The following is a 19,639-nucleotide window of genomic DNA, read 5'->3' on the forward strand; positions in this document are numbered from 1 at the left end:
ATGAATGTTTCCACAAAGTACTCGATGCAACCTAACTACTGTGTTTGGTGATGCAAAGCAAGCCGTGTCAAAGCAGCGTAGCACCCAGGCACATTCCTGGAAGATGTTTTGCTGCTCACGTTGAAGAAAATAGATAAAAAAATCCTGTGCAGTTTGCACTTCTGAGCTCAAGTACCACAGCTATGCACTACAATTGAGGTGGCATCAAACCTTGTAAGGTTTTGAAGCTTCAGCACTGCCATCCAAATTCAAGGAGGCTGCATCTATTATCTTGAATTTGCCCCAGCTCAGTCCCCTGAAACAATTCCATAGACACGTACAAGCAACCCTTTTCCCACCCAGATTCTTTGCTTCATCTATTCCACCTCTACCTTGTGTCATATTCTTATTAATCTGCCCCTCAAAAGACTCCCTGGCTCACACAAAGAAGCAACCCAACAAATCCCTGTTCCCAGCCACGTTGCTTTCATGCTTTGGGAAGAGTTAACTGCAACAGCTCTAACTGTGATGCCACCTCACCCCCTCCACTTATGTGAGGTTCTTTGCCTTCTGTCCCCTCCTACGTGTACACCTGCACTAGAACCAGGAAGAATGCGCTTCCTACAATACTCCAAGAGCCTCTTCTGTTTCAGGATGTCATCATTTCAATTCAGGACTGAAAGTATTCCTAGCAAAAACCCAACAGCTAATAGCTAACAGAAGCAGTTGCTGGTGATCAGCTACAAGTAACCTGGAAGTACTGAGGAGTCACAAAAGAGGATTTGCATTACATTTAAGAACAGCATGCAGCTTAGGACCACTGCTTTCACTGACTACACTAAGCCATAAAAAAGAATTGGATTCTTACCTGCCATCACAGCAATTATGGTTTATGTTGCCCCCAAAACACACACGGCAGTACCAGAACTGTGTCAACTAGCTTTAACAGCTTCCCCAGCTATTAAGTACAGTAATTTCTGCTTCCTTTTTTTTCTTGGAGGAATATTCTTTTGTTTCCAGCCTCACTTACTTATTATACACACTGTTAATTAGCAACTATTTCTCCATACTCATAGGGTTATGGAGTCCCTATGACTGGAAAAGACTCTGTACCCTTCAAGATAAGAACAGCATAAAGGCAGCAACTCGCAAGACTGCTCTAGCTTAAAGCAAAGCTTTCCTCATTGCTCTCATCTCCTTTGACTTGAGTACTGTCATCCTTCTACCAGAGCTTTAAAAACTTCATTACCACGAATGAAGGAAGACCAGAGCAATCAGAGAGGGTAGCAGAGGGTATAACTTAAGGAGCTGTTACTAGGATTTTTTTGTTGTTCCTGGTGGACTATTTTTCTCCTTGCCAGCAAGGAGGGAAAACCAGCAAGTTGTTTTCTCCAAGATTTTTTTTTTTTAGGTTTAAGAACACGGATTATGTTGTAGCAATTTCTTCGCTGTAAAGCGTCAGCTGAGAAGTCTAACAGTAAGAAGGGCAAGGGAAAACTGAATGCTGATGCAGAGAGTGCCAGCAGACATCATCCTCATTCCACGGGATGTTTGTAGCTATGGCAGTTGAAGTCTACACTTCCATATGCTTAACATACCCTATTTATAAGCCAATTTTAGCTGACCTAGCATATATCAGTAGTACAGTTAGAGCCAGCAGCCTGCAGGAAAAAGTGGGCACAGGTGTTTCCATAGCAAGGCCTGTGAGTGTCTCCCATACATACTTCCAGTCTAAGCAAGCACATGAAAGGCTTGGCTTGTCGCTTACCTAAGGAACCAGGAAAACAAGGGAAAGCTAGGTGTTGCTTGTGTCCTAATGCCCATATAAAAATAAAGACAGATGAAATACCCTTACTACCTTGTTAAATTCCGTAAGCCGGAAGAGAACGTGCTGCACACAGGTACAAGTAAAATCCCTTGCTGGCAGGTTTGCAGAAACAAATTTTTTATTTACACAGGCAAGTCTTATCTTTAGACCCCATTTACCTCTTTACATTTCTCGAATATTTACATGACTTCATGATGCTCCAAGAAGAGAGTGATGAACAAAAAGATTACAGAAACTGTCAAAAGCATAGCAAAAAAAACCCAACCTATCATTGTGCTTTAAAACTTATGAGCTAGAATAATGTAGAAGAAATGTAGTTTTAGCACTTTGGTCCTAACGGTCATGCTCTAGAAGACACTTAAATAGCAGAGGGGATTTCAGAAGTGACCGTATCCAGAGGTTGCCAGTGACAATTCATGAGTGAATCGTAGAGTTCTTCGCTTGTCTCCGTGAATTGTCTGTTCATTTCATCAACATCCAAGTAGAGCTGTGGATCTGAAAATAAAAGCCTGGTAAGTCCAAGTATCAAATCTGAGGCATGCGCACAAAAAAACTTCACGTGAAATGGCTAATAAAATGTATTTTAAGCTAAGTGTAATAAGCTATTAGATCTACTAATTTTAGTGAGGTATTTAGTCCTCTAAAATTTTGAGCCTCACAGCTCCAACTTTTGGGAATTTGTATATTAGAAGGCTGGGACTAGAACTGTCTTTCAAGATAAAGACAAAGACAATGTTTAAGATAGTAAAGATAACGTTTAAGGATAATCAGCCATGAAACCCTCCCAAGAGTCATTTAATTCACTTCTACGGCAATACACGTTACATAGGATAGTTTCTAAACACTAACACAAAATGCCTCCACGTGAGGAACTTTGCAAACCTTCCAGGACACAAATATGTTTTGTACCGTATTTGTAAGTGCAAGCTGAATCCTCCTTTTGGAATCTGCAACATAAGCTTTTACCTCAGGGTGGAGAACAAAGCTTTTGCATATTACTGAGTTTCTAATATAAAATCTGTTTAGCGGAACCAATACAAAGAACAAAATTCTGTCAGACCATTTTCAAATGGGAATGAAGGCACAGGTACAAGAAACCTGCTGCGAAGCATTGACAGTGTCCCGTTTTACTTGATGCGGTCAGTGTATGCTGTATCAGCTTTAAAACCCCAGCTGATTGCAGATCAACCCCACAGAGGTTTGACCTCAGCTGAATTTTCAAGATGTTCTTCATCCAGTAGAGGTTGGCTTGTATTGTTAAAAGGCACAAGTATGGCTAAACTCAAGTGACAATGACAGAACCCTTATTACCGTCAGTAATTAGGTCATCACCGATTGCAGTCATAACTGAAGATTCCTGAAAGACAGAAAAGGCTAAGTTTAATCATAACTCATTTCAGAAAGCATCACAGATTCAAAGTGCTGCAGTCTCAATCCATTCCTTCTTCCTACAACTACAAGGATAGATGACATTTTATCTACTTATTTTTAGAAGAAAGCCAATATTACAGTACAGGTTGGAAGGGACCTCCGGAGGTCACAACTAATAAATTGACCACGATAAGACCACTTACAACAACTGTTTAATTTGCTTTAAGCAAAGCAAATCAGAAGAACAGGAACAGAAGAAGCGTACGCAATTATGCTGTCAAAACCATTCTTTGGTATGCGTGAACAAATAATGGTGTATAAATCACTAATTCTATGGATTTACTATTTAAGCACTTAAATACAAACACCTCTGAATGGAATCTGCTCTTTTAACTTCACACTAAGCAGAAAGCATGTTTTCAACTTCGGATTCTTTTTGCTGATTCACACAAATCTGTACAACATACTATCTGTGAAATATTTTCTTTATAGCAAGCGTGCACTATCTTTACCTCAAAAACAGCTGGAGCCATTAAAGAATCTCCTAAAGAGCAGTCTCCAACAGCTTGCATGCTGTCACAGGGAGCATAGGAGCTGTAGTTGTAGTCAGCGTAAGCATCGTAACTCCTCTGCGAGTAGTAGTTCTGGTAATCTTGGCAATAATCATTATAGTTGTATGACTGGTACCGCTGCAATTCTGCTTTCAGTCTGAAACATGAGAAGTTGCATACAGTCAGAGAACAAGAGACTGTAAACCCAGTTCTGAACTTAAACAATTTGTCAGCTTACATACTTCAAAGCTTAAAAGGAAGCTTTCCTAAACAGTCACCTAAGTGACAGCTTAAGTCACAGCTCAAAACCTCATTTCTATAGAAGCAAGCATCCTCACCTTTGCCAATACCAGAAGGAATTGTTCTCATGGATTAACTCCAGAGCCTTGACATGGTTACCTGTACACATCAAGTATTTTTAGCGTTGGCATAAGCAAGCTGCTGCTAAGTCTCTGTGCTTTGCTAAAGATTGATTTAAGACCAGAGACATTTATCAAGCACAGCTGCTTTAAAGATGCAGTCTTAACCCTTCTATCTTTTGTTTGGTTAATTACTAGATCTTATTTCCAGAAAGAAGTGAATGGAGTCAGATTATCCATTTCAAAGAAGCATCTGACACCGCCTGTCAGTTTGCCATGTCTACCTCCACCTGCTCAGTTTTTTTTGTTTGTTTAAAGTCCATTAAACATTCAACAGCTGCCAACTATACCGCTCAGGTGAAGTCAGTCTTGCTTAACAACACAATCGCGATTCTCCAGCATGACGCCTTATTATTAGTGGGAGAATTACAAAATACACTGGTTCTTAAGAAGAAAGGGCCAGCTGATTAGCTTTCACTACTTTCCCTTTCAAGATTTTCTCAGGGGCAGCTTCAGACTAATGACAAGAACCAAGACAAGTGCTATCTGTACTAAAACTGAGGTACACTGCATAAAGAACATTCAGATAACCCAGCTGCATATTCAAAAAAATCCGCTGTTTAGACTTGTCTTCACTGATTCTGTACAGGCAGACCTCCTGTGTCTGCAGTGCCCAGTTTCTCTCACTTGAATTGGGGATGCAGAGAAGTGAGTTCTATGCTTTTGGGGAAGAATACAAGCTGAAGGCATTCTGAAATAGCTTCCAAACTAAGCAAACATGAGGGACAAACTAATCCAATGGCTGGGTAGTTCAATGCTAAGAGAGCACGGTACTCAGCCATTCAGAAACGTATTACTGATGTGTATTTTAATACCTACATTTGTTTCAATACTGCAAAGCTACACAAGTTCTAATAAAGAGGTAATCCATTGTCTTGTTACTGTAGTAAACAAACAGAAGATACATCATCTTAGGTCTTCTGCTTCCAACTGCACTCTTCCTACATACAGTTGTGTAGGGAAGGAAAATCTGAAAATACTGTTGACGTTCTTCTGGATAGCCGAAGCAAGAAAACATGTTTGTGGCTTATTCTTGTTTTCAAAATAAAACAATATTAATTTAGTCAAAAAATTTTGGCAAAGAAGTTTGGACAGTGCTCTCTTGGAGAAGAGCATTTCCATTCTAAAGCAGAAGGAGGCAACATTTGCAGAATTATGCTAGGTAAACAGAAACAGAAGTGTCATTTTTTACTACTTAACAGAACACACAAGCTAACCTCATGAACATACTGAAATTGTTTATATGAAGTCCTGTTTTGTCAGTATCCTGGATCAGAGTTCATCAAATTTGGTATCAGTTCTTTAACCGTTCAGAGACCTGAATTGCCTTAAATAAGTGATAGAACTGAGCCGGTAGAGTAAGAAACCCTCTCAGGAAGTGCTAAGCTTTAAACTCCCCATTGCCCTAAGCTCATGAAAAGCAAAGAATAGCATTCTAAACCTGTTCTAGTAATAACGCCTTTGGCTTTCTCCCTGCGTTCCCATTTTTTCCCCCCACTTTTTTCCTGTCAACCCACTGTAAAACTAGTTATGTGCTTCTCTCAAACTAGAGGGAAAGCTCTAAGAACAAGAACTCCCTAGCATATAAAACCACTTGTTGTCCCTTCTACCTTATGCAGGCCCAAACCTGAAAATATTTACCAATGCATTCAGCTTTGCTACTGTTGAGAAACAAGGCTGGTTACAATGGCAGCTAAGCCCAAGTTGCGCCGTCTGGCTAGACTTAACAGTTGGATTCCCCCAGCCATCCTGAAGCAGGTTGATGAATCCAGGGAGTCAAAACATAGGACTTCTGCATTTCTGGTTTTGTAGACTGCATCCTGTGTACAGCCACTACAGCAAGGGCCACAGACTTTCCAAAGGCAGAGCTACGAGAATCTGATTATTTAGAATAACTGTATCAATGCACAACTCCTTGGTTACCTTTTAGAAATTCCTATGCTCAGCCGGATTCCTTTTCCCCCCAGACCTGGTGCGTTCTGGCAGTCTTGCAGTGCCCTCATCTGATCACCTTGCTCACCAAATCTGACATAGGCATACCCTCTACTATTTTCAAAAGGGAGAAAACCAATTCTAGTATGCATAACAGTTACAAAGCTAATGAATTCAGTTTCTGTCTTCTACAAAAACCAGAAGATAGCAGCTACTATAGCTTCTATTACTTAAGCAACCTCTCTGGCATGTGCACGTGCACAGAAAAGGCTTTCACCAAATTAAAACACTTGGGCCAGAAGCAAAAAGCTTATTCCTTGGTAGCATTAAGATGCAACTCACTGAGAGCCAGCAAAACAATACATTTTAAGTGCTCTCTGCGTAAGTAATCAGATTCCATATTTCTGCATATACAGCAGTTAATCAGTTAGCACTAACCCACTCCTTTTGGAGCCACAAACTTTATTGGTCACAAACACCAAGAGCTGGCTGTAATTATCTGAACCAGTATTAACCGGTACCTCTGAACTCTTCAAACAAAAATATCTTTCAGGTGCTCTTAGAAGAACAACATCAATTGCCTGCAACAATTTGATGGCTTTGCTAAACGGAGCACTGAAAAGCACAGTGGTACAGTTTCTTTTGTAGCCTGTTCAGAAATTATAGCCCCGTGCCTACAGCTTCAAATCAGGCCAAGCTTACCAGCCCAACTCTTACAGCTTAAGTTCACTGCACTCGAATGCCTTCAAGACGTGCTTTTAGGAGCCATGGAGAAGAACCCTCTGGTAAGACCACCATTATAAAGTACTGAGTGTTGTTTTACACTTAAAATAGAACTATCTGTTACGGTCATTCATCAGCTTTCCCTAGGCTGCTGCTCTCTCACTACTGAATGTGATCCTGCTCTCAGTTTCCCACTAACTTTTTCCCCCAGCGTTTATGGCCTCTTTTCATCTATGACACTTTTAAGGGACTACACCGTGTTGAAAAATGCTGGTTAACATTTCCTTTTACACAAGGTGCCTCATCAAATTTTCCTGACTAAACCAAACCCCAGAACCTTAACTAGAAGAGGAAGTACACAAACACACACGCCTCCCTGGCCACCATATCTCCCCAAAACATATCTGTTCAGTAACAGGTCAACTGTAAGAATACTGCGATTAAAATCAGTATAGCTCTATACACTGCTTTTGTTCGGGATTACTAGCTAATGTCCTTCCCCTTACCCCTTCTGGAATTAATACTGAATTCTGTACTCCAAAACGCGGTTCTTAAGTCATACAAATGACATTTAACAATCAGAATTTTTCCACACAGTGATCCTCAATAAAAACTTCAATCCTCTACTGCAGTCTTTCAACAAATTAAAGGAATAAAAAACTGGCTAATAACTGTTCAGTGATTTTTGGACCTTTGTAGCACTAGAGTAACAGCAGTACACTCTGCAGCATAGTTGCAAGTACGTGGGAGTAAGATACTCTCTCTCATCTCTTTTTTTCTCTGAAAAGTGTGAGGCCTCTATTTCACCCTACTAAAGATTTTACCACCAACTGTACTGCTAGCATTGAGACACTACAACTTCTGTGCTTGTATGAGATGCAGGACAGGTTCCTTAAGGTGTCGCAATTTTTTGTCTAAACCTAGTGTTGAGATCAAAAAAGGGATTGCTACTAATTGCGTACGTATCAATAACCAGGACAGAAGACATGCTGCATATAGGAATTAAAGTTTTTCTAAAGCTCTAGTACATGAACATATCAAATCCCGCAGATTTTTTCTAGTATGGTTTCAGAGGTCTTACTTGATGGACATAAGCGCACAAGTGAAGACAAAAGATACACTGTTTACCTGAAGTACTGGTTTGCAAGTACTGCTTCTCTTCTGTCCTTCCCAAAATAAACTGTGAGGCAGCTGCAGACTCTGCACCTGAACACTCTGAGTGAACACCGAATGTAAATGATGGCAAGGCAGCATTTTGTGGACGCAGACGCAGCACCAAAACCTGCAGAAATAAGTGAATGTCAAGTCCGTAACCCACGGTGTATCTGCAGTACGTGAAGGTTTGAACTACATTCTAGTCCTGATCTTTCCAGTCAAAACTGTTTAAAAAACAACCCACCAAACAGTAAAAGAAACAAGAAAACCCCATGCTTCCTCTCTACATAAAACTTTTCACAATTGTGTTTTCTGCCCACCACCTGGCTTTAAAAAGTATACGAACTTCTTTGAAAGATCATGTTTTTAGTCTGAACTCCAAATGAACAACGTGTAGGGCATGTAAAGAACAAGCACGTCATTAATGAAAGCTTTTCTCTAAAAAGGATAAACTTATTCTTGGGGAAAAGTGTGGAAACAGATGTTATCTAGGCAATATTCCTACAGGAAAAACGAATAATTTTGCCACACCTCAAAGGAAAAAATAATTGTGCTTAACAGGTAAGAAAATAAAAAAAATCAGAGCAAACCAAAAAATAAATCACAGAATATGCATCCTCGTTTTAATCATGATGTATTACCTTTGAGCTCTGCTTTGGTGCTTGGCTTTGCACTTTCACAGGCTACACACTTCATGGCCTCTGCTTTGTTTTGAACCAAGCAGGTCTCCCAATCCCAGCTTCCTTCGGGCGTCTTGAATTTGTCTAAATCCAGAAATTCTCCAGAAGGAGCAGAAAATGCAGATGCACTGCTACTGGTCACAGGTGTTGGACCCTCTGTGAGACAAACAAGACAGTTAACCATCCTGTTTGAACATGAACTATAAAATGAACATTAACTTTTAAATTTGATTTGTCACATCCCACAGAAATGTTCAAAACTACTCCGCAACTCCCCCCCCCCCGCCCCTGAAAAAAATAAAAGCCACCAAAAACCCACAAAGAAACAAAGAAACAAACAAAAAAACCAGAGTGGAACTCAAAGCTTCCAAACAACACACAACTCTGTTCAGCACACAAGCTTCTGCTGCTGTTGACCACAGTGTAACCTCCATAAAGAGGCCTGACAGGTGCCTTTTAAAAAAAAGGTGCCTTTTAAGAGAGAAGCAGAAGATAACGCTTCAAATTCAAAACCGGAAAGACAAGAATGGCTCTTCCCTTCCACAGCACACGCAGAAAACTTTTATCCTAGTATTACTTGCATCGCTCTTCCTCTTGACAAGTGCAACGTAACCGTGCAATTCACTGCACCATGGTCACAGTAAAGCCCTCATTTCCAAAATTCCTCCTTGCAATGGCAAGAGCCTCAGACAAAGATGCCGACTGACCGCTCAGAGGTTGGAAGTCCAAGAGAATCAACTCTGTCTGAAATCCATTATCTTACCTCAGGAAATTTCAGTCTTACCGCACAGGATGATTACAAAAGCCCGGTCTAGTCCATCTTAATTTGTTTCTTCCACGATATATTTGCACAGGTGTTTTTCGATGTAATGGCATGTTAAATGACATTTAGAGTCAAAGTTAAAATTAGAATCGTATTTTAAAAACAATACAACCACGCTCAAAATCAATTACGGTCACACACAATGGGAAACAACCCAGTACTGCCCTGAAGAAGTTACCCAGCGGGTCACTCGCTTTCTTGAAGCCTACCACTGACCTTCATAGGCATCTCTCTGCTTTAGCTTAAGACTGGTTAAGACTACACTGTCTTGAAATCTGGCTTCACATCTCCCCTCAATTACATACAAACGGTGAGTAGAGGCATTTTGGCCACATTCTGTAATTTTTTTTACTTATTTTTTGAAAGAGAAAAACGCAGTCATTTTTAACTCTTTCTATGGAGTTCTCATTTTCACCAGTGAAAAATCACTATGTTGTTTTTAAATTAAGTCACCCACTTCAGCCATCTTCCCTCACCAGCTGCAAAGCCGGGGGTATCTGCATTGATCCAGCTCCGTACTAATACATTTCACAATCAGTTCAATTTATGCGACAGGCTGGAACCTGGGCTGAGACCTCTGAAGTGCCTGTAAACCAATCCTGCAGACAGCCGCTAACCCATCAACCGTACCTGGGAATCGTGTTGCTTAAAATATTCCATATATGCAACGTACTTTTATTCTGTACAAGATCCACAGAGGCTAGGATGGAAACAACAGGAAAAAAAGGACCATACCTGGTTTCTCAGACTGACAGGCTACACATTTGTTATCTTCCGTCTTATTTGGTACAAGGCATATTCCACAGTCCCAAGAGCCTTTCGCCTTCTTAAAGTTGTCTCCAAAGCCCAGAGTGGCTGTTGTGTCAGTGCTGCTCGAGGAGGATGTCACTGTCACCGAGCTGTCTGTGACCACTGGTCATGTCAGAGCAGGCATTACTCCCGTTCCAGGTTTTGGTGTCTCACATGCTATACATTTTGTAGCTTCCGGTTTGTTTTGGACAAGACATGTATCACAATCCCACGTTCCAGGTACTGTTTTGAATTTGTCTCCAAAGCCCAGCATCCCTGCTGGGGGCGCTGCTGGCTTTGAGGTGTCGCATTGACTTGAACTTACTGTCTGTTTCATACTCTCAACTGTTGAGGCTTTAGTAGCTTGACAAGTTACACATTTGTCCTTTATGTCTTTGTTTTGCAGAAAAGGGTCACATGTATCAGATTGCCAGTACGATGCTTGTTTAGAAGTCTCTTTACCTGCAGAAAAAGTTGTTATTGCAGGCCTAGTATAAACCACTGTGCTTGTCGTAGGTTGTGCAGACGTAGAAGAGCGTGTTTTCAACAATCCAAAGTCTAGGAAGCAAGAAAAAAAAGTCTTCCTGTTAGCGCAGCACCTCACTACGTGTAACTAAGTGACTTTACTAGAGGGCAAAAATTTCAACTCAGGTGCCAATGGTTACAACTAGACATTCAGACCGAGCGCAACAGGAAGTCCCCAGAAATCTTATCGAAACGGATGAAATTTCATCTGCTGCACTGGGTCACAACAGAACATTTCGTTAAAGCTTCATTTAACTCTTTGTTTCCAAGGAAGCTTTAAATCAACATTTTCACTGGTCGATACAAGTACAAACAGACAGTAGCTGACTGAAATCTGACAGTCCAACGTGGAATGGAAATAATACAATTTGATTAAGACGCGATGCCCAATCGAATCAAATTTCTAAAGCTCCTCCTTCCGTAGCAGATGACTCAGATCTACTCCAGTAACTGTACAGAAGTTTGTCCTCGGAGCAGCAATCCATACGGTATTTTCCCACAGATGCTGAATATTAATTAAATAATAAAAACTCAAGACAATTGAACAACTGTCTAATTTTCTATAATCTTTTTCAAAATGCATCGGACACAGGACAACTCCTTATTTAAAAGGTGGCAATTTTAACAGAAAAGACAAGCTACTAATACAGAAAGACTAAAGGAAATGCATCTTAAACAGCAGCTCAAGTTGCTTGTAAATCTACCTTGAACATAGTTGTTTTGTGGTTTGTTTGTTGGGTTTTTTTTAGTCAAAACTGAAGTCTTTGAACAATGTGGGTTTAGATTCTGCTTCTTTTAAACCGATAAAGAAAGTGAATGTCACTTCACTCAGAGGTCTTCCCTTAAATAAAATGCACAATGTATTTTCTCTCACTTAGCTCTTTCCAGTAGAGAAATGTGCTGCCTTCTTAACAAGTATGTAAGTTAGAAGAAGACTTTTGGGAAAAGATCAAATTCAATAAAGCCCTTTTTCTTAAAAGATATCTTTTCCACAGACACACTTTATGAAACTGTTGAAAACAATTGCAATTGCTTAAAAACAAAATTCAGAAAAGGGTTTTTAACGTAAAACACTCCACTTCTGTTTGCAGTTTAAATTTTAATCCACAGGAGCCATTGTAAGCTAAGGCCCAAAGATTCGCAGCTTTCGCCATGTATTTGGAACTGAAGCTCTTTCCTGTTCTTTCTTCACCTGGGCTGAAGGTGGGACAGGAGTGTTGAGTTTTACAAACATTTCCTTTTCAATTCCACAAATTGTATTTACTTAAAATGAAACACCGATTATCTGGCTAATTCTCTTAGTACCTCATTTACAAGTACATCCTAACACGTAAAGGAGATGCAACCCATCTGCTTTTCATCTTGCAGTTTTACTTCCAGCAACAAACACCACTTAGAATAGAAGGGGGCAGATGCACCCTAACAAACGCAGCGCTTAATGTAATGCTCTCCTACATTCATATTTATAGCAGATACTCTATTAACCATAAGTCCTGTGTTGTTTTTTTTTTTAATAAAAAATGCTAGCGTATTTTTTGCAGCATCTTTTTAAAAGGAGTTCATTATCTCTCCAGGATTTTTTAGAACGTCTAAGACGCTTCCTTCCTTTAAGACATGGGCAGTGGTGAAGGGACCACCAGCAAAATCTTTGACCTCCTCTTTCTGTGTGTTGATGTTGGTTGAGGTGGTGGTGTCTTTTGAAACAAAAGAAAACAAAAACAGCTTTCACAATGTGACCTAGTTAGAGCAGATTATACTCCCTTTTGTTAGAAACAAGAATTTCCAGCTTTCATGCTTCTCACATAAGAATCTTCACAAATTCTACTTACTTTGCAATGCTTTATGATTACAAGCAAAACAAAAAGCAACAAAACAAAACAAAAATTATAAAAGCAGATCTGTCACTGGAAAAATACTGCAGAAGTCCAACACTGCCTGGAATTGCTAGCATGCGCAGACAGGACAGATTGAAGATTTAATAAAGAAAAAAAGAAAAATCAGCACTTCAGATCTGAAGTGCTAAAGTTTCAGTTACCTAGGGTAAGAAAGGGCGTCACTGGAGTACCACTGGGTCCAGAAAGTTCTGCCGATTTTACAACGGGAACACTAAATGTAAACCCAATCTGCTATGAACAAGAGAGGTTTTTCAGATTCTCAAGCCACAGGAACTTCAATCGAATGCACACACAAAACCAAATCTGAAAGCTGCTCTTCACATTTGTAGCACGCATGCTGAATGACAAATTATAAGCCAGAAGCCTACATACTTTTCTCCATCAAGGCAGATTCTGCTTTAGTGTTCTGCAACAGCCTACTAAATGCCTAAGAAAAAAAGTTAAGCTCCTTTATTATTTTACTTACAGAAGACGTAGGTAGCACTTCTGCCTCAGTAGATTTCACAACTGGAGATGAAAACGCGAACTCAGGACTGCTAACAGTACTTGTTGGTTGTATCTGTATTTTCAAAAGAATTAAAGGTTTATATTTAAGAGCAACAACTACCTGAATTCACTACCCAACAGAAGTCCCGCAGTGACGTCGAAAAACCTGATGTTTGAGTTATTTTGCAGATAAAAGTAATAATAAAACACAGGGAAGTTTCCAAGTGGGTATAGGACAATATCTTCAAAACCAAATTCCAGAAACTGAGAGGAAAAGCTGGAGATGCTACTTAGGTCTAAATGCACGGAGAAGCAAGCCAGGAAGCTGAAGAACGGCAAACTCAGCCCAATGATACTCCAAGAACTTCAGCAAACACCTCAACATGTTAAAGCAGCTGTCTACTTCAAACCGTACAAAAAATATTTCAAGTACTCTGGAACAGATTAATGTTTATTTTATTGCAATAATATGCCAATTATTGCACCCTAGGCTCATTCTATGTGAGGCTTATATGACCACGTTACCTCTAATTTAATAACTTAAATAAAGTTGTGGTTTAACCATTGCAGGCAACTAAGCACCACACAGCCACTCGCTCACTCCCTCCAAGTGGAACAGGGAAAAGAACTGGAAGTAAAGAAGTAAAGTTGTTAAATTTGAGGTAGCATTAATGACTCATCGCATGTAATGGCTACCTGGAAAGACAAATGCCATAACCCTGTACATACTCCCCACTCCTTCCCCTTCTTTCCCCCAGCATTTATTGCTGAGCACGATGCTAAATGGTGTGGAATATCCCTTCGGTCCTCTGGGCTCCGCTGTCCTGGCTGAGTGCCCTCCCAGCCTCTTGTGCATCCCCGACCTCCTCGCTGGCAGGGCAGCGTGAGAAACAGAAAAGAACTTGTCACTGTGTAAGCACTGCTCAGCAACAGCTAAAACACCAGTGCCTTACCAACACTGTTTTGCTCACAAAACTGCAACATAGCATCATCTACTACGAAGAAAATTAACTCTACCCCTGCCAAAACCACTATAAATAACTTGGCATAAAGTCCACACCCCCCTTCCCCCCCAGACTTCCACAGCATTTGAAGCAGTTATACAATCACGTTAAATGGGAGTTGGCAGGCTCTAAGACTGAGAGAAGCAGAATCAAAACATTTATGCCTTTTTCCCCAAACTGGCATACAACCCCAATTCATTCAGCTGCGTAGAAACTAATATTTGTTAGTTTCATGAGCACCACAGAAAAAGTCAACTCGCAATAAAGCAGTATACTCATTGTAAACATTATTTATAGCATAAAGATTTACCTTGCCCGCCGCCGTCGCTGCTGCATCTGCCATGCCTGCCGCCTCCGTTGAATTTGCCACGCTTGTCGTTGCCGCTGTTGACCTTGATATGTCCTTTGTCATCAGCAGATATGGCATGCCCGCCGCCATTATTGGATATGTCAAGCCTGAGGGCACTGTTGAACACGTTATGCCCGACGTCGCCGTTGTATATATCATGTCCTCCACCTCCTCCTCTGATAGATCTGTCAAGTCCTCCACCTCCGATGGATCTGTCATGCCCTCCACCTCTGATGGATCTGTCATGCCCTCCACCTCTGATGGATTTGCCATGCCCGTCGCAGCTGCTGGAGTTGCCGTGCTCATTGCTGCTGTTGAAACAGCGCTCGGTGACGCTGAGACAGCGCTACTACCGACGAAACTAGTATTGAACTGAGGCAGCGATGCAGCACTGATGGGTAGGGGTATTTTCGGTAGCACTGGTTCCTCCACTTCCTAAAGTTGCAAATTTTAATTTTTCTTATACAAGACATACTACTTTCTCACCCCATCGCACCCAATTTATTAACAAAATTAAATAGAACAAAAATCCATACAAATTAAGAGAAAGCAAGTTTCCAGAAGAAATCCCGATCTCCCCACCTCTGTCTACCACGTCATTTTAATTTATGGCAGGCCTGCTTCCACATTATACTCTATTCAACAACTGTACAGCAAGAACACTGAAAGTTAACTCAAAACCTGTGCAGAACAGAGAGGCACAGATCACATTTTTTTTCTTTCTTTTCTATACTTTAGTCATCAAAGCTCTGGAGAAGCATCATCCTTTCTAACTACCCTCGCATGGCTTCAATTAAGAGTACACTCTCAAGACAAGTGAGAAAGTGTTCCTCTTGCAAAATTAGGCAGGATAGCTGCCAAAGTTTCTAAAGTCACTACAGCAGTGAACGTGGAAAAAGGTAATGTTTAAAGAAGCAGGTAGGTTCAACAACCAAACTAAACACAAAAAGCACCAAAGAAAGTCAGACTAACAGCCCTGAAGATTGTGTTCTGGTAAATACAGTCTATACCATGTATCAGGATGCAAATATAAAAATCAGAAAACAGCCTCTTAACAACTTCAATTTTCATCCCTGCCACTTACTTTATTCGATTACTAAGATTGGATGAGTTATGTTTTAAATGGCATAGAAAATCTGACCAAAATTTGTACAGTACTATCATGATCTACTTAGAAATGACTAGGCAGGGATGTAAGTTGGTGCTACTGATATTCAGTGCATCCTGTAGCTTACATCTGTTTCACAGTTTTGATTTGAAAAGTTTATGGAACTTTTGATATTTGGACCATTATTTTATTTGTGTTATAGGAATATACAACAGTGTTTACGATTTCTTTATATTGCATCATCCGGAAGTCCCATTTAATGATTTGAAACTTAAATTAACTTAAATACTTAATATTAACTTAATATTAATTAAATACTTAATGTTAACGTAAATACTGAAATTAACTTACAGGCAGCTTATATAACATCCAATAAAAGAAAAAATAATCTGAATATTCATGGTCATAGTTTTATGGAATAGATTTTTCCTATTAAAATGAGAAAAAAACTCTCTCACAATGAGTTTGGTGAGTATGAAAAACTGAGTCATCGTTAGCAGACATGGAGAATGCTCTCTTCTACTACTCTTTTTCACACTCTTGGCCTGTATCTTTCTGTATGACTTAAATATGAAACCAAAAATTAAGCTTTTTTTTTCTTTTTATACTTGGCACTCGTTTCAAGTATCATTCCTGTAGAAAAACTATACAAACCTTCACCAAAACATTACTTCTCTTCTTAGGACTCATTCATTCAATTGCTAACGAGAAATGTTATAGTTTGAAGAATCTCCAAGGTAACAGAATTAAAAGTTTCACAATTATATAAGCAAAGTTCAGGTATTCAAACACAGGAAATCAATTGGAGCCTGCTCTGAAACCCACAAGAAAACAAAAACAATGCAAAAATAAAGCGGTATTGTTATAATTTACTATGATGCAATAAAACTGACACACTTAGCTAGTTACTTCAGTAAGCTCAGTGACAGCAATTAATTTAAGAGTCACTTACCTGTTCTTGTACAGCTCTTGATAAATAGTGTATTCCTCTTTCCCTTCTCATTTTGCCGCCTCCGCTACTCACTCCTGAAGACAGACCATTGGACGCAGCAGTACTGAATTTGTAGCTGGTCACATTGCTAGCACACGACAGTACAGAAGTTGGGGGAAACAAGAGAAAAAAAAATTACCAGCCAAATTGTTTTTTCAAGATATTAGAGCTGTTATTAGTCCTAGAATTGAAACCTGCTGATCAGAAAAAAACTAAAGCTGTCTCACAAGTTGCTAAACGCTGGTAAATACTTGATGTTCTAAATAGGAAAAACTTTATTAACAGCAGCAATGAAAAGGACATACATAAGTGCACCGTTCACATGGGAACAATGACTAAGCCAGAAGACCTGAAATAGAAGAGCTGATTTAGATTGTTATTTTCCAGTGCTTCCTTTAAATAGGACCGGTTCTCTGATTCTGCGATGCACGTGTATCTTTTGCAGGGATATAAAAGAACAGCTCACAAAAATACAGAAAGAGTGCACATATGCACACATACACATGGGAAACACTGCCAACAGCTCTGATAGAATAGAGACGCCTTAGACTTGTGTGGCAAGGTAATATGGCCTAAGCTTCAGAAGCAGCTCTGACTTTCATGTGGCCATCAGCAGGAACAGCAGAGGTGTTTGGGTATGCCAACATTCCAGAAGTCTTTTCAGACATGTATACAGATCCCTTCTGTAAGGCATACAAAAGCATTTTTCTGGTACTTAAAAAAGCCTAGCTCAAAACCAGAAAGATATCCTAATCCAAGAGCAAATGGGGAAAAAATAACCCAAACCAGAAGTGGAATAGGGAATAACTCTAACAAAAGTACTATGGCAAGAAAATGAAGTATGCCTGGAAAAACTGTGACATCAAAGCTTATCTTGCAGCCAATCAGTCAGTCAGTACAAAAGTGCGTTAGATCGCACTGGAAGACACCAGGTCAAACTCCCACAATACTGAGGAGGAGAACTGGTCTAAACTTGTCAAATACTTGACAACAGCCTGCTTAGCACTGTAACTGCATAGAGGAAGACAGATCCCTAAGGCATATGCTCAGACTTTTCTCTAATCCAAACTGTCAATCCATTAGAATTCTGAAAAAAGTCTTACATCAAAATAGATCTTCATTCAGACAACTATCGCTTGCCCATAACAGCCCATATTCCTCTTTCTGTTAACACCTGTGAGCTTCAAGGGGGCAAAGACAGTTGTCAGCCTTCAAGCAAGTCTAATCTACAATTGGACTCAGGATATAAAATATATATATACACACACACACATAGATATATAGCATTGGTGGGCCGGAGATTTACTGAGTATTCCAACTCAACTGTCCAAAGGGACTCTTGCCAGCAGATCAGTGTGGTGCTCCTGCTCCAGAACATGGCACCCAACAGAGACCAGCATCACAAAAAACACTACCACCACTACCTACTCTACAAACAAAAGGTAGGGCACTGCAATAAACTTTGTGAACGAAACCAAAAGCAGTATGAGTTTTCTGTATCTCCTTCCTAAATGGAGAAGTAGAAAGGAGTTCTAACAAAGACAATTTAGAACAGTTTGAAAAAAACATAATTACAGCCCAGCACCTGATTGCACCTGTACCAGAACCTTAAAGCCAGTCGCTTCCACCCCTAAAAAGGTGGTTGTTGTGAAGTCCAACTTTTAGATGCCAAAACAAAGTGTTGAGTTCTTTCTGCAAGCCAAAGAATGCCCATGGTCACCTAAGAATTGCTTGGCAGATGAGCATAGAGTCAACAAAATTCCCTGCTACTGTTCTTTGAAAAGAGCAACCCCCTAAAAACCGAGTGCAAAGTCTCTTAACTCAAGCATTATTACCCAAAACACCATTTGCCCAGAAGGAAAAGCCATCAATATTATCTGGAGGATAACTCATTTGACCTAAACCAAGAAAGCAGTGTAACACAAAGCAGTCTCCTCAAGAAGAAATTCAATTAATTCTGCTGGATTTTTTTTATTTTAGAGATGAGTTAGCATTTGGCCTCAAATGATTCTAAAGAACACATGGTCTTCATGTGAACTCAAAGCAGACAATTAACTTCATCATGAAAGGAGTATTAAAAAAAAGAATAATAAATCATAAATCTTCCTCCATGTTTTTGCTTAAAAAATAAAGAAAAAAACACATCAATAAACATCCTCCTGAACCGTAACTCACTTCCCCTACTTCACCTTCTAAAGAATACTTCAGAAAGAATCATCCCGTTAGGACAGAGCTTTCAAACTGCAAGCAATTAAATAGCTAAAACTAATAGCTTTTCCCCTAGGGAACATTAGGAGGGACAAATTATTTTGTTATAAGTAAACTGAGTTATAAACCATGAAATATCTGTCAAAGCAAAATTTGTAACGCTACAGATTTAGTTAAACTACAAAATGAACCATATTTCCTGTAGAAGGAAAAAATAAGGCCTCCAATAGCAAAGATCCTTTCTGTGGATACAGCATTATAACGTGCCTCGTTTCCCATCTTCGTATCCTACTCAGAAGATAAACTTGGGATAAAAAGTGGTGTATCAGTAGTTTTATTCTTGCTCATCTTCCTTCCTTTCATAAAAACAACAATTTTCTCAAAGTTATATTGATCTTCAAACACAATCCAGACTTTGCAGCTGCCTCAAAATACAAAATTTTCATTGGATTTCCCATTCCTTTTACTGAGAACTGTCACCACCTTTCAGGTGCAGACCGTACTGAAAAAGGAGATTTCTTTCTTCCTTCAAGTAAGTTTTAAATTAATAGATGTCATACCTTTCAGATGGTTCTGCTCGCTGTTCTGCAGGCAAAGTCTTCTCTCTCATCCCCTGCAAGTTAAGTTTAGTTCAAGAGTTAGCTGAATATGTACAGAATACACAAAGTACCAACAACCACTTAATGTGGTTTTTTGTGGTTTTTATTTTATTTATTTATTTTTAATTTTATAGCACTGAATACACCTCACCTACTTAACGTTGTTCCCTAATTCAGCATTGTGGGTACAGTTCAGTTAAATTTTGGGGCTAAAGTAAGCATCA

At 39.7% G+C, this 19,639-nt stretch overlaps 3 protein-coding genes across 6 annotated transcripts in view; 1 reads left to right on the forward strand and 2 right to left on the reverse strand.

Annotated features, from left to right (window-relative positions):
• LOC136786324 (nuclear pore complex protein Nup153-like) overlaps positions 1–19,639 on the forward strand; it is a 378,386-nt gene that overhangs the window by 136,973 nt on the left and 221,774 nt on the right. The window lies entirely within an intron of this gene.
• Positions 3,075–9,541, reverse strand: LOC136789886 (tRNA selenocysteine 1-associated protein 1-like). 2 transcript variants are annotated; one of them, XM_066991183.1, is made up of 6 exons: positions 9,402–9,541; positions 8,600–8,794; positions 7,932–8,085; positions 6,072–6,194; positions 3,691–3,886; positions 3,075–3,164 (listed from the first exon to the last, which is right to left on the reverse strand). In XM_066991183.1, the coding sequence occupies exons 2-6, from the start codon at positions 8,652–8,654 to the stop codon at positions 3,090–3,092; spliced, it is 603 nt and encodes a 200-aa protein (XP_066847284.1). In that variant the 5' UTR covers positions 8,655–8,794; positions 9,402–9,541; the 3' UTR covers positions 3,075–3,089. The 2 variants fall into 2 exon arrangements, with proteins under 2 accessions (XP_066847284.1, XP_066847285.1); XM_066991184.1 differs by lacking the exons at positions 6,072–6,194; positions 9,402–9,541 and having other exon boundaries at positions 8,600–8,743.
• The window catches only part of LOC136789852 (nuclear pore complex protein Nup153-like), a 39,785-nt gene continuing 29,149 nt past the window's right edge, over positions 9,004–19,639 (reverse strand). The window contains 7 exon segments of the mRNA XM_066990996.1: positions 9,004–10,807; positions 12,346–12,469; positions 12,811–12,901; positions 13,137–13,229; positions 14,807–14,944; positions 16,570–16,696; positions 19,377–19,429. Coding sequence (XP_066847097.1) covers positions 10,162–10,807; positions 12,346–12,469; positions 12,811–12,901; positions 13,137–13,229; positions 14,807–14,944; positions 16,570–16,696; positions 19,377–19,429 — 1,272 coding nt within the window. The 3' untranslated portion in view covers positions 9,004–10,161.

Source organism: Anser cygnoides, chromosome 2 (assembly GCF_040182565.1).
Source record: "Anser cygnoides isolate HZ-2024a breed goose chromosome 2, Taihu_goose_T2T_genome, whole genome shotgun sequence".
Classification (NCBI taxonomy): domain Eukaryota; kingdom Metazoa; phylum Chordata; class Aves; order Anseriformes; family Anatidae; genus Anser; species Anser cygnoides.